The 15457-nt window shown below is 39.2% G+C and overlaps 1 protein-coding gene across 1 annotated transcript; it reads left to right on the forward strand.

The window, feature by feature from the left end:
* The first annotated feature begins 798 nt into the window (after positions 1-798).
* VBP1 (VHL binding protein 1) lies at positions 799-14766 on the forward strand. The gene is made up of 6 exons (XM_019716085.2): positions 799-983; positions 4299-4423; positions 8672-8738; positions 9950-10048; positions 12435-12573; positions 13662-14766. Exons 1-6 carry the CDS (start codon positions 891-893, stop codon positions 13730-13732), a joined length of 594 nt encoding a protein of 197 aa, XP_019571644.1. The 5' UTR covers positions 799-890; the 3' UTR covers positions 13733-14766.
* Positions 14767-15457: the final 691 nt, after the last annotated feature.

Raw genomic sequence — 15457 nt, forward strand, 5'->3', positions numbered from 1 at the left:
TATATTCCTTTTGGTGCCGAAACACCTAGTCAATACTATTTTTCAGTTGACACTACTAATAGTTTTATGTTTTTTTTATATTTTCCCCTGCTTCTGAGTTGTCTGTTATGGCACGTCTCCTGTGAGAGTAGTGCTCTTTATGCACTCCTGTTCTCAGGACTCCCAGAACCCAGGGGACCCCAAGGCTTTCATAAGTCAGGCAGCCAGAGAATTGCACTCCTTTAACTCAAACATGTACTTCATCCATGTTCAATAGCAACCACTTACAGAAGTATGACCCATTGTCCCCATCCTCCCAACAATGAGGAGTGGGAAATCTCAGGGAGCAATGGGACAAGGGTCTCAAGGTCTGGCTGGTTCTTACTAAATGCTATTCTTGCTAAATGTTGAAATATAGCAGTATTTTGCAGATGCAGCCATAAACAGGAGGAGCTTGACAGGTACTCAACCGGATAGGTGCAGCCAACTGCAAAGAAGAAATCAACGTGCAATGAACCAAATAGTGTATAAAAACAATGAATGGCTAAGCCTCCCTTGAGGAGACAGAGCTTTGGATATATGAGTCCCATCTCCTTTAATGGCTGCAAGTAAATTACCCACCCACAAAATCCCCGAGACCCCTTTTTCCAGGAGTCCGTATTGGTCCTTCCTGCACAACCAGCTTCTCCTCCGCAGCCCTTCCACACATGTCACTCACCTGTGTGCAGCCAATCAGCACCCACAGGATGGGCGACAGCGCGAGGGAGGAGAAGGAGCGTCTACTTCCTGTTTGCCTACGAATGCGCAGACTCACAAAGGAGGGGCGGGCCTGCAGGTGTGAGCGAGCCAATCACGGACCCGCGGCAGCTGGCGGCTGGAAAGGCGGTTAGTCGCGCGCTTGCTTACCCAAGATGGCGGCCGCTAAAGATGCTTGTGGCTCAGGGGAAGTGGTTGCAGGAAACGGTCGGCGGTACCACCTAGGGATTCCTGAAGCCGTGTTTGTGGTAAGAGATACGCTGGTCCTAGGCATCTTGACGCTAGGCCGCGACCCCTTCCTTCCCAGTCCCCACCCTGGCCTCGACTGTTGGGGGAAGGAGTTGAGCTGAAGGTCCGGCGAGAGAGCGCTTCGTCCCCTCTCGCGCTTCGTGCGTGGACGGACTGTGCTGTGTGCTGTGCTGGGACCTGCCCCAGGGGAAACGCAGTCCGAGAAGGCCCCAAAACAGAAGAGGGTCTGGGGAGGGAGGACTCGGGAGCGGGGCGGTCTGAGGGAGCGCCCCCTAACTCCTTACTAGACACCAGGATTCATCCCCTGCTGCCTGGAAAAGGGAAGGCAGTGAGAAGCTTGAGACTCAGCCTAGAAGTGCTGGTTATTCTGTGCTTGCCTCCACTCCGGAGATGAGGTCTTGTACCTGTGTCTGTGCCCTGGATGGCTGAGAATAGGAAATGAAGCCTAGTCTGTTAAAGGAATGCAGTGGTCTCTTGCCTTGGAGGAATGTTTTCCCCACTCAGTTCTGGCTGAGCTACTATAAAATCTTAATGGAATTTTCTCGACCTTTTGGTTTGTACTTATATTGTCTTATCTCTGCCTTTGTCTTAGTCATATCTCCTTCAAAAGACCCATTACTTTTACTTAAACTACTTTTATATGCACTGTATATTGCATATTTGTATTTGCTGATTCAGTTTTGTAGTTAAGTCATTTCGTATTTCCTCCCTGAGCTGTGCCATTTATTTCTTTACATTTATCTCTCAACTAATGGTAATGAGATAACATTTGTTGAGTGCCAGGCATTTTCCTAATGCTTTTACAAAACTCTAGGAGGTAGGTAATGTTACCCCCATTTTGTAGATGATGAAGCTGAGGCACAGAGCCCTCGAATAACTTCCTCCGATCCACACAGGGTGTAAGTGAGTTATCCAGGATTTGAACTTGGGCAGTCTGTGGGGCTCGAGAGCCCCTCTATGTACACATCCTGCTCTGCTACTGGGAGGAAAGGCAGGTCATCATGTTGCTCAGTATCATTTTCTCCTGGTCCTAGCACAGTGCCTGACACATAGTATAAACTCATAACTAGATGTCAAATTGTATTTCCATAGTGCCTTAAATGCTTCATCCTGGTGCTCAGCTAGAGTTAGCTTCAAAAATCTAATTCAGGATGACAAACTTTATCTGAGGACTTTAAAAAAGTCTTATCTTAAAGTGCCCTTTTCCCCTAAAATTCTATGGGTTATTTTTTTCTAGACCTTAAAATTTCTACCAACATGATATGATAAGCCATCCAAATTTTACATAATTATGTTCCCAAACTAATGGGACTAGCATGGTGTTATAGAAAGAATAATTGCTGCTTAGTCTTGAGCATATTGTTTTACTGCTTTGAGCCTCAGTTTCCGTAACAGAACTAGGGATGACAATACTTACAAAGTTGCTATGAGAAACAGAGAATGTGCTTTCAGTATTGCAAGTTGATGCTTAATATACAGTGGTCCCTCGGTATCCATGGGGGATTGGTTCCAGGACCCTCTTACCCTCATTCAAGATCTGCAGATGCTGAAGTCCCATATATGAAATGTCGTAGTATTTGTATTAACCTACACACGTGCACATCTTCCCATATACTAAAATCATCGCCAGATTACATATAATACCTAATAAGATGTAAATGCTATGTAAATAGTTGTTATACTACATTCTTTAGGGAGTAAGTAGTACATGTCAGCAACAAGTTAAAATTTTTTCAAATATCTTCAAACTGCAGTTGGTTGAAACCACAGACTCAGAACCCGCCAATGCAGAGGGCCGACTGTATATTGGCTTCTGTGATGATAGGCAATATACCATACTGGTTAGGAGTCAGACCTCTCCCTTTTCACATTCCTTTGTCTTAGTCATATCTCCCAGTGGTGTAGTAATTTGTTTTCTTTTTCTGCTTGAATTGTTCCTTTCCCCGTTGTCCATTTGCTGACCTCTTCATCTCTCCACACCTAATTTCAGATATAATCTCCCTGTAGTTCTTCCTGATAGTACCCCAAATGGAATTCTTGGCACTTTCATGTTTCCTTAGTACGTTGTGTCATAGACATAGCTAATGTTTATTATCAGTTACAAGCTGTTGTGTACTCTTCTAAGCGTTTTACACATGCTAACTCATTCAATCCCCTGTGAGGAAAATATACTTTTTTATTTTTTTAATTTTACAGATGAGGAAATTGAGACAGAGGTTAAATAACTTCCCTGGGCTCAACACATTGAGTATGTGATGAAGCCATGATTCTAACCAGGCAGCCCTGTCTCTTAACCACCAACCTATGCTACTATAGTTAATTCTCCTTGCTACACTCTAAGCTCCTAGTAGCATGTCCGCATGTGCTAGAAACTGGGACTTATTTCTCTTTCCTGCAGTTTTACTACCTCCAGGAAGATGGTATCTCCATTTTACATGCAGAGTTCAGCCATTGCCACTCCCTCACCTTTATAATTTCTTTTACTGTGTTTCTAGTTTGATGGCTTCATAGTTCACGCTCTTGCTGTGTTTCTCTTCATTTTTCTTCTTCTTTTGGCTAAAATAGTCCTTTACAATTAGTAAGCATGAATAAGAATAATGATGTAGAGATGCCAGAAACCGTAAGATGATTGACTTTAACTTACAATGTAGGACTCAAGTTCTTCAAAGTACTGGAAGTCTCTTACAGACTCTCAAAGTTTCCATCTATTTTCATCTAGTTCCTTATCTAATTAACTAGCTTTTCTTCAAGGAGCCGCATGTACTATACAGGTAAAAAATGCTACTGGGTTTTACTGATTTTCTTTTGCTTAGTGTTCCTGTTATAAAAGATTGCTCTGTTTGCCTTTTAGTTTTACTTTATTTCAACCACTTGATACTTAAGGAGGTATTTGTGGCTTTCCTGGGGAACCTAAGGACCACATTTAGCATGATTTATATGGCAGAACTTGTTGAGTTAAAAATTTAAGTAACAAAATCAATAATTTTGGCACGCAACCTGTGGAATCCTTTTTTAGCTAGGTTCATATTTTACTACTAGGGCACCATGGGGGAGGCATAAAGCAGGCAAAGTCATTTTTCTTTCTCTATACATAAATAAAAAAAAGAGGAAAGTGGAGGAAGAATAAATTAGCTACAAAAAATGTATATGCACTGAAATTGTCTCTAACTTTTTTAGTTAAAAACATGCCTTTGAAGAAAAGGGAACACGAGCTTTCTTTTCTTCTGTGTTTCATAAATTGAGCTAAAGAAGTAAAAAATCAGATTAGAGGTATATATTCTAATGTTTTAAATGTATTATTTTTGGCACTAAAGGAAGATGTAGATTCCTTCATGAAACAGCCTGGGAATGAGACGGCAGATGTAGTCCTAAAGAAGCTGGATGAACAGTACCAGAAGTATAAGTTTATGGAACTCAACCTTGCTCAAAAGAAAAGGAGGTAAGTGTAGAAATTTGTGAATGAGAGGCCCTCTGTTTAGAAAAGGCTGCTAGGCTCTGTTTTTAAGTTTGAGCCCAGTTAGCCAGCAGGAGCCTTTCTTGGTAGGTGTATTGTTTCTCAGGGGCCACATTCTGAATCCTGCTCAAATCAAAGCCCTGTCCACCTTTTCCCCTTTCATTTTTTTTTCTCTTTTTTTTTTTCTCTTCTTTCTTTCTGGAATTTCCTTCACCTCTGTGATATCAGCTATGCAACAAAAACTATTTTGGGGCATAGTTAAGTTGTTCTGCAACAGATGGCTCTATGTAGTTTGGGTACTAACCTTTTCCTCTGCGTATGTTGTGAATCTGTTCTTGTCTTGTCATTTAACTTTAACTTAAAAGTTCTTTAGTATTTCATAATTCTCTTGTGGCGATCTCCTCTTGGATACATGGATTGTATGCCTTTTATTTTTAACTGGAAATTTTGCAGTTGTCCTTTCTTATTTTATTGTTTTTTCCTATCATCTGTTAATTTTTTTTTCTTTGTGTCCTAGAATTCCTATTAATGTGAATGTTGACACTTCAGTGTTTCTCTCTATTTCTTTTTATTATTTCCTTTCTCCTGCTGACTTTGGTAACTTGTCTTTTTGGCAATGAGATGGCTGTCCACGAGTTTATTTCAACCATTACATTTTTTTAGTATATGTGCTGCCGAAGCGAGCACATTATTACATTTTTTTATACCTACTAGTTTTGGTTGGTTCTTCTATATGTACTTGTTTCTTCTTCATATCCCAATATCCTATCTGTTATCTTTGAGGTATTTTAAATACTTACTGTATAATCTTCTCTTTAGTATTTAATTTTATTTCATCTGATAGAGTTTATTGTCTTTATTTTATTGTAGGTGAGTTTATCAGATTATCATTTATTTTCCCTGTCAGCTCATAGTCTCTGAAGGGCATTAGTTACTTTGGCCAGTAATGTATGTGGGGGTGGGAGGAATTGAAGTCCCTCTTGGTTTGAGGGGTAGGAAGAATGCTGCTGGTGTTCTAATGTAGGGCATGGCCATTGGACAAGTGCTTCTTCTCCCCAACCAAGTCACTTGGCCTGTGGGGGATTCTTTCTGTTCTTCTGCCCTTGGCTGTCTTCACTGTCAGCCCTGCATGTGGGAGTGGGGAGGGGAGACTGCTGATGGCCATTGATGTCTTTTCAGCTCCTCAGCCTGACCTCCCTGCCTCTGGCCAGTTCTGTTGTTCTACCCTGTAGCAGTGATGGGCTCCGTATTGTGATTCACCCAGGGAAATTTAGAGGGAGAAAAAGACACCTAGAAAGTTCTCCTTTATTGTTATTCCCCTTTTGAAGACTTGGTCTACTTCCCTTCTAAGCTACCGTGTTTCCCTGAAAATAAGACCTAGTGGGACAATCAGCTCTGATGTGTCTTTTGAAGTAAAAATTAGTATAAGACCCAGTCTTATTTTACTATAATACAAGACCGGGTCTTATATAATATATAATAAAAAAGAGCTAAACCTCAGTGACAAAAAAAAGTTTTATTCTTTCCTCTCTAAATGACTTTGAGTGTTTTCAGCATCAGCATATTTTTATCTCTTATTTTCTTCTTTTTTTTTATTGGAGAATATTGGGGAACAGTGTCTTTCTCCAGGGCCCATCAGCTCCAAGTCGTACTTCAGTCTAGTTGTGGAGGGCGCAGCTCAGCTCCAAGTCCAGTCGTCGTTTTCAATCTTTAGTTGCAGGGGGCACAGCCTACCATCCCATGCGGAAATCAAACCAGCAACCTTGTTGTTGAGAGCTCGCGCTCTAACCAACTGAGCCATCCGGCCACCCCTATCTCTTATTTTCTTGTCAGTGAGGTTAATTTCTGTTGGGAATCAGTTGCTAGTGATTTTTTAAAATTATTTTGTAATGGACTTTATTTTTTAGAATAGTTTTAGGTTCATACCAAAATTGAGCAGAAGGTAGCCATTCCCCAAAATACGCACAGCTCCCCCCATTATCAACTTCCCCACCAGAGTCGTTCGTTTGTTACAACTGATGAGCCAGTATTCATATATGATCATTAACTAAAGTCTATGGTTTACTTTAGGGTTCACTCTTGTGTTGTACAGTCTGTGCGTTTTGACAAATGCATGATGTCATGTATGCACCGTTATAGTGTCACACAAGAGTAGTTTCACTGCCCTTAGAATTCTCTGTGCTCTGCCTTTTCATTCCCCCCCAAACTCTGGCAACCAGTGATCCTTTTCCTGTCTCCACAGTTTTGTCTTTTCCAGAATGTCGTGTAGTTGGAATCATACAGTATGTCGCCTTTTTGCTTCTTTCACTTAGGAATATGCATTTAAGGTTCCTCTTTGTCTTTTCATGGATTGATTATTCATTTCTTTTTAGTGCTGATAATATTATATTACATTGTTGGATGTACCACAGTTTATTTATTCATTCACCTCCTGAAGGACATCTTGGTTGCTTCCAAATTTGGCAATTAGGAATAAAGCTGCTATAAACATCCATGTTGAGGTTTTTGTGTGGATATAAGTTTGCCCCTTTGGGTAAATACCCAGGAGTGTGGTTGCCAGATCTTATGGTAAGAGTATGTTTAGTTTTGTAAGAAACCACCAAACTCCCTTCCTGAGTGGCTTCCAGTCTGCATTCCCACTAACCATGGATGAGAGTTCCTGTTGCTCCACATCCTCACCAGCATTTGGTGTTATTGGTGTTCCAGGTTTTGGCCAGCCTGATAGGTGTGTGGTGGTATCTCGGTGTTTTCATTTGCAATTCCTTCATTCATTTGCTGTGGAGCATCTTTTCATATGCTTATTTTCCATCTGTGTCTTTGGTGATACATGTGTTAAGGTCTTTTTCTCCCATTTTTCAATCAAGTCGTTTGTTTTCTTACCGTTTAGTTTTAAGAGTTCTTTGTATAGGTTGGATAATAGTCTTTTACCAGATATGTGTTTTACAAAGATTTCCTTCTAATCTGTGCCTTCTCTTTGCATTCTCCTGACAATGTTTTTTGCAGAGCAGAAGTTTTTAATTTTAGTGAAGTCCAGCATATCAATTACCCCGTTTCTCCGAAAATAAGACCTAGCCGGACAATCAGGTCTACTACATCTTTTGGAGCAAAAATTACTGTAAGACCCAGTCTTACAGTAATTTTTGCTCTAAAAGATGCATTAGAGTTGACTGTCCGGCTAGGTCTTATTTTCGGGGAAACAGTATTTCTTTCATGGGTTATATTTTTGGTGTTTATGTAAAAAGTCATCACCACACTCAAGGTCATCTAGATTTTTTCCTGTGTTATCTGCTAGGAGCATTATAGTTTTGTGTTTTCACATTTAGGTCTGTGATTCATTTTGACTTAATTTTTGTGAAGTGTTTTAGGTCTGTGTCTAGATTCATTTTTTGTGTGTGTGTGTGTAGATATCCAGTTTTTCCAGGCTAGCAGTTTTGCTAGTAGCTATAATATAACTTACCTTTTGAGTCTGATCATTCCCATCATGCCCATCATTATTTTCTTAAATTTCTTGTGTTCAAACCAATGATCCATTTATAATTTTAAGAGTAGTTTTATCCAACTTGAAAATAAAATAGCATTTATCAACATAAAAGTTAATGAAAAATTACCCAAAGCTTAAAAGAATCACAAGTGTATCACATCATAATGTGCTGTGTACCCATTTAGGTGACACTGCACACTTCTTGCAGTGTGACAAGCACAAGCACTGGGCAGCTGTCACTGCACTTGGCTGGCATTTCACTGGCTGTGGTGTTCATGTCTGTGTCCTAAGGGTACTCACCAGGAGCATGGAGGTGGTGGTGTCTGGTGGTTTCAAACTTGTAATATAATATTTGAATGCATGTTATTTTAAAATTAGTCCTTTTAAAATATGCACTTCTAATCAAATGTGCAACCTCTGAATCACCTCTGTGGAATATGGTTTGCTCTAGAAATGTTAAATACTGATGGGGTGTTTGACATAGAACAGGGTGTGGTACACAGTAGGCATTCCATAAATATTTGCTGTCATATCTAAATGTCTTAGTAATTATTTATATATGAAATATCTGAAATGTCATAGATATTTTAATAAAAATGTACAAAACACCTTAAATATAAAATGTCTTAAATGTTTTATATTTATAAGGAGTCCTCAAGAAGATATCAGTAGAAAATGCATGGCTTGTAAGACTGTACCCTGGTGTTTATTATTGCTGCAAAATGCTAAGTTCATCTTTTTCTGATTCACAGACTGAAAGGTCAGATTCCTGAAATTAAGCAGACTTTAGAAATTCTAAAATACATGCAGAAGAAAAAAGTAAGTGTATTTTTGTTTGTAAATACGAGCGAACAGGATACTTCAGCAGAAGTGCGTCTTCGTTGACTGGTTCCTGGAAGATCCATACAGCCTTCTTCAGCACATGCGCTGATGTTATGGACAGTGTACTTGACTGATGAACGTGGCTTTGTGGCTCCCCTCCCCAAATCAGGTTTAATTCTAGGGCCCACACTTCTGGGATTATTTTATTTATATATAGTATGTGCAAAACTTCAGTGCAAATTGAAATTATGGTGGGTACAAGAAGATGTCTTACTTTGAGGTGGCAGCATCTAAGTCTTGTCGTTGTTACTGTTCTCTGTCAGACTAAGGATTGAGTCTAGGAAGTACAGAGCTAGAAGGAATCTTAGAAATTATATTTCAGGTTCTCATTTCACAATTGAGGATATAGTTACAGAGGTTACACTTGACCAGTGTCACATAGCTAATTACTGGCAGAACTCGATTCGAGAACCTGAATCTTGAGCCAATACTCACTAAATAAAAGCAGGCTATAAAAATTAAATTTCATAGGCATGTTGTATTTAAAGATTATGTATATGTGTATATACTGAGTTTGCCATTTAAACATGGCAATACATGACTTGTATTCATCTTCATTATTGGTATATATTGACTACTACAATTCTAATACAGGTTTTTCCTTTCTTAAAACATGCATACATTTTTTGGCACCACCCTCTGTATATGATTTATTACTTGACTGGTAGAATAACTGCATTTCCAGTACATTATTTTATGTGGTAAATTTTATAAGAGACTTCAGAAAATTGGTGGGTTGGGCATGAAGCACTGAAAAAATAATAATAGCTACCTCATGGATAGAGCTTACTCTACCAGGCACTGTGTGTGTGTGTGTGTGTGTGTGTGTGTGTGTGTGTGTATGTAAACTGATTGTGGCGGCCTTCACTGGTGTAGGGACTATTTGTTATCCTTATTTTCCATATGAGGAGCCTGTGGCACAGAGCAGTTATGCCATATGCCAAAGTTGCACAGGTAGTAGGTAGTTGAGCCAGAATCCATGCCCTCCGTGCCCCACCATCTAGCTGCAAGCATTCGTTTCTTTGACTGCTACACTTGGTTTGCATGATGGTCCTGCTTTAAATGGCTTAGGTCCGACTGTGGGCATTCTCCTTTACAATCTTGGCATTAAACTCGCCTGTTTACAGTACTGTCGTTTTTTTTTTAAGGAATCCACCAGTTCACTGGAGACCAGGTTCTTACTGGCAGATAACCTGTATTGCAAAGCTTCCGTTCCTCCTACTGATAAAGTGTGTCTGTGGTTGGGGGTAAGTAAATGGAATAGCCACAGCTTCCTGGGCTGACATTTGTAAACTAGTGTACGACAGTATTGTTTGAGCTGTGTCAAATGCTTATCTCCCTTTGACTGTAGAAGGAATGAAGGGGTGGAGTTCAAGTGGTCCATCAGAAACCGACTGAAATTCGGAGGAGGGGGAGGTGAAGATTGCCCGCCAAAACACGCTCAAGTCTCTCCCAGTCAAGCAAAAATGGCCAAGGCCTGCTTCCCCGCCAGCTAATGCTTCACCTCTGAAATGTAACAGAAGGAAAAGCAATAGAAGTGAAATAGCCTCAGATAAATTCTGCTTCCCAGTAGGACTTTAGAAGTTTTAGAACGATCTCTCTAAACTTACAAGGGAAAGATGATTACAAAAACCTTGAGGTTGGAGTCTACTTTTTAAACTATATACTTCACTTTTAGATTATTTCCTAGACCTTGCCTTGATTTTTCCTGTCTTATTTACTCTTCTCAGTCCCCTGACCAACCAGCCAAGCCATTCCTGACTATCTAACTAGCTGTCCATAGGTCAAGTTGCCATACAAAGTAGCAAGCCAAGTGTATTGCTTTCAGCTCTCCCCACTGCGAGGGTTTCCCCTTGCCGCTGTCCTGTAGAATCACCCCTGAGAGGCATTCTAGTTCTGTGGAAAGATGGACAGATTAGTACACAGAAACTCACTTCTCTGTCTCTTAGTTTCTCCTCCTGATTTTTGTTAGTTGTAACATTTTCAGAGTTTGTACGTTTAATTCTACAACCATAATTCCCATCCTTGTTTAGTTTTGGTCTGTAAGTAGAACAGCTATTCACCCAGTGGCTCAAATCCTAGGGGTGAGTCATTTCTCCTTGGCTTCTCTTTCTCTCGACCCACATTCCATCAGCAAGTGGGGATAAGGTGATTCCATAAATTAGACTGGGATGAAGGGGGGCTCTCTGTAAGAATTACAGCTTTAGCCCACCTGTCTCACACCAGGTGAATTCCAAATGGTCATATACTTCCATGAAATACTCAACCATCCAAGTTTAGGCCAAATCCTAGATGACTTATCTTGTAACCCTGGAATAAAGATGGTTTTCTTAGGCCACAAAAGTTATAAATCATAAGCAAAGTTAAAAGACAGCAGGAAAAATATTTGTCACTCAGAGCATAGCACAGGCCTAGCAGGTTTGCTGGGTGACGTGGGGTTGTGTTTGGGCATGTCAGTTCTGAGATGCCTCTTAGACTTCAAGTGTGCTTGTTTAATGAATGATCAACTAAGGAGAAATACTTGGCACAGGGTACTTTGTAAATGAATGATGGATTTTTTTTTTGACACAAATGAAGTGTTTTTAAATGTATTCAATTTTTTCTTATTAAAAGTATCCAAAGTACAAAAATTTTCTGAAAAATACATAGTAAGAAACAACAGCAATTGACACCGAGGAATGAGATTGTGGTTCTGGTATTGGAGAGACATGTTCTTTTCATTGAATATTTTTTTTGTCCCATCTGAATTTGTGTACAGTTTTCTAATTATCATGGATTGGGTTATTCAGTCATTAGGTATTTATGGAGCACCAACTTTGTGCCAAACACTTTCATGCTGTCTCTCTAATGCTTACAACAACCCCTTGAGTAATTTTGAAATTCCATTTGTCAGATGAGTAAAGTGGGTTAGGAAATGCCCGGAGGTAAGTCAGGTGGGGGGAGTTGTTCAGAGCTGGGAAAGGTATGGCCCCCACCTCCAGAGTGCCTGCATCCTCAAGTGTGGACAGTATCACCAGGTCTTCAGAATACCTGGCCTTCGTCCCTGGCATCTGTCGGAGGTAGGGAGGGGACAGTGAGAGCTGTTTTCCTTATCAAATCAAATGTAGGTAATACATGAAAACTTTTAAATTATTGTAGCTTAAGCTCAGAAACAACTATGTCAATGGATTCAAGTGTTATGCAGTTTAGAAAGATAGGATTTGGTATCTAAACGTATTGGTTCTTCTCCTGATTTTCCCATTTGCTTACTAGTTATGTGAGCATAGGCAACCTGGCCTCTGACCCTGTGTTTTTTTAACTGTAAAGATGAAGATAACGTGCCTCACCAGGGTAGTTATGAGGGGTAAATGATAGAACGTAAATAAATATTTTCTCTAACCCAGGGTCAGTAAACTTCTGTAAAACGCGAGTCAATATTTTTGGTTTTGCAGGCCACTCGGTCTCTGTGACAACTACTCAGCTCTGCCATCCTGGCATGAAAGCCTGAGTGGAGAAGAGCTGGGTTCCAACAAAACTGGGGACAAAAGACAGCCAGCTGGGTTCTGCCCGAGGGCTAAGGTTTACCCATCCCCTGCTCTGATCTACACAGTGCTGTGTAAGTGTTTAGTAATTGTCATGACTTTCTCTCTTCAGGCTAATGTAATGCTTGAATATGATATTGATGAAGCTCAGGCATTGTTGGAAAAGAATTTATTGACTGCCACAAAGAATCTTGATTCTCTTGAGGAAGACCTTGACTTTCTTCGAGATCAATTTACTACTACAGAAGTCAGTATCCTTTCTTTAAAAAGAAGCAAAAGGAGGAAGCGTTCTTATTTGCATTGCTTTAATGAGAAGAGTGTCCTTATTTTCAGGCCATTGACCTCTTTTGGCCCTGGCCCTCCGCCAGTGCACCCCGGGTTCCAAATCACGCCAATCAGTTATTATCCTCACCCCCTCAAATGTGCCATACCCGTTGCATTTCCCCACTTTGTTCCTCCTACTTGAAGTGGTCTCCTCCTGTTTACCTTGGGCTACTCCTTTTTGTCCTGCATATTTCAGCTCAAGTATCAGAACATTGTTGGACGTTTTCTAACCACTTCAGGGTGTGTTGTCCCTCCACGCTTACTTAGTACGGTTCACATAGTGCTTTGTTTGTTGTCCATGCCAGACCGGGAGCTCTCCAAGTGTAGGACCTATGCTTTCTCTCTTCTTCACTGCATGTAGCACATGGCAGGCATTACAGCCTGGAGCAGGGGTTGGCATGTGACTGGTAATGGGAAGACTTCATCCAGAGAGGGAAAAAAACTGTGCCGTTCCTAGAAGATAACATGGGACAAAGTCTAGATGACCTTGAGTATGACAGTGACTTTTTGGATAAAACACCAAAGGTGGGGTCCATAAAAGAAATAATTGACATGCGAGGGCCTAATGCAGGGTGCTGCCTGTGGAAAGGAAAAGATGTAGATGCTTAATAACTTGAGTGAATGTCCTGTTAAACCAAAGAGAAGGTGAGAGATAAAATTACTGGTAATTAAATTGTACTAATTTAAATATTACATATCAGGATATAGTTTGAACAGTTTTTGAAATTTCGTGGGTGGGGCTATCTTTAAAACTTGACAGTGTTGAGGACGTATTTGTTAATTTTAATACCGTCATTAACTAGATACACTAAACAGTTGATTTGACTTGGTTTTGGTGGAATTTTGTTCCAATAATTTCTTAGCAAATGATATTATAGCAAGATGGCTCACAACACGGTTTGTCACCAGTATTTCTTGTGTGTGATTTCTGTCTTTGATTCAGTGTGTGAGTGCTTAGTCATTGCATATGTTCTCTTTAGACCTGCATTTGCATTTTCTTTGACAATTCTTACAGATATGGCCAGGGTTTATAACTGGGATGTAAAAAGAAGAAACAAAGATGAGTCCACCAAGAACAAAGCATAATGCTGGCAATGAAAAATGGGGTTCAGTTTTCCAAACACGTTACTTTAAATACCCCAAAGTTTGTCCTTAAAGGTTGATTTGATTTTTAACAGTAAGAAAAATTAAAACTTTAAACATGTTATTTCAAATATTCCAGAGTTTATCTTTAAAGGTTGATTTGTTTTTTAACAGTAGGAATGATTATTAAAACTTTCAAAAAAGGTAACCACCATTTTATTTATTTATAGAAACAAAATTAGTTTCAAATATTTTATGGAATCAGCAGTATTTTTATTTTTATTTTTTTCCAACAAAGTAAATGCTGCTTCCATCATTATTTTGTTTGTCATAAGAAAAATCTTAGCTGAAAACTGAGCTATGCTATGAAAGCTGAATTCTGAATAGTTTAGCGCAGTTTATTTTTTCTTTATTTGATGTATTTAAACCAGTTTAGAAGTAGGAAAAATAGTTTGAATATTTGCAAAATTGTTTTTCTTTAGTATATGTATGGCTTTGTGTTCCTCTGTTGCTATTATTTGTCTTACATAATTGGAGTTTCATGAATTACTGCTTAGCCGATAACATCTATTATAATATCCTGTACTTTTCAGGAAGTGGTAATTTGCCTTCCTAAACAGTAAGAGAGCTATGGAGACAACATTGTTTTCTTACCTTATATAAGTGCTCAGTGTCTTTGTAATGCCAACATAAGGGAGATTTCAGCCAACACGAAATAACAAAATTACCCACTTAAAACTCTTGGCTAAGGCAATTTTGTATTTAACAGTTCTCCAAAGCAGCTGAACAGGAATATTAAGATAAATACAAATCTGCAACGGTTGAAAAGATTTGTGAGCTTTTTTTATTTATGATAAAGCCTCATAGAAATAGTAGAAAACCCCCATGGACAGGTATTTATACAGTGGCTAGTAGTGGGTGTTCCAGAATCTGGTAAAACCACAAATGTATTATTCCATCTCCGTGTAGTAAAAAGTATACTTGTACAATGTTTTGTACTTGTATTTCATGATATTAAAACAGTGAAGTTAAAACTGTGGCGTGGTACCTTTTTTCTTGTTATTCTTCCTGAAGTTAACGTAGGTCTTTTCACATATTTGTAAAGTTAATTTACTTGTACATATAACTAGCATGTCCCGAGAACTTCTTATGTGTGTAGAAAAAACGTAAAATCCCTTTGGAAGGAATGCAGATAAGCAAACAATTGAGAAGTTAAATCTGAACGATGGCAAAGTTTCTTGAGTCAGTTTTTCTTCCATAATTTTAAATTCCCATATTTTAGAATTTGAGGTTTGTAGACATCTCGAGATATTGTAAGTGTTGCTTGTTCCCAGACTTGACTATGGTAAGTATATGGGAACTAAAGGTCCCTGATGATACTAGGACAGGAGTGATTTGTGCAGATCTTAATTTTCTTGGTTGTAAGTCCATGACAATCTAAACATGAATTTTTAGGTATTCCAGGTAATATGAAGAGACACAACTCTTTAGAAGTAGGAAATAAGAGCAAATTTAACTTAATTATTCAACAAGTATATATAAATACACTGTATTGCAGGAGTAGTATTAAGGTCTGTTAATTAAATAAAATAAAGATATTTAAATTTTTTCTCAGCCAGATCGTTTCTCTTGTAATGGTTTACATTTTCAGAATAACATAATCATCCTGACTTGACATGATATTTTCAAGCTTAATCTTAGTATAGTATTCCTAGAGAGGATGTGTGC

The sequence above is a fragment of the Rhinolophus sinicus genome, chromosome X, assembly GCF_036562045.2.
Source record: "Rhinolophus sinicus isolate RSC01 chromosome X, ASM3656204v1, whole genome shotgun sequence".
Taxonomy (NCBI): domain Eukaryota; kingdom Metazoa; phylum Chordata; class Mammalia; order Chiroptera; family Rhinolophidae; genus Rhinolophus; species Rhinolophus sinicus.

What these genes read in the sequence shown, in the direction of transcription:
- VBP1 (XM_019716085.2), top strand. Translation starts at nt 891, where the DNA reads ATGGCGGCCGCTAAAGATGCTTGTGGCTCAGGGGAAGTGGTTGCAGGA. An exon ending in TTCCTGAAGCCGTGTTTGTG is followed by an intron (nt 984 to 4,298) that starts GTAAGAGATACG and finishes TTGGCACTAAAG; the next exon opens with GAAGATGTAGATTCCTTCAT. An exon ending in ATTTACTACTACAGAAGTCA is followed by an intron (nt 12,574 to 13,661) that starts GTATCCTTTCTT and finishes CAATTCTTACAG; the next exon opens with ATATGGCCAGGGTTTATAAC.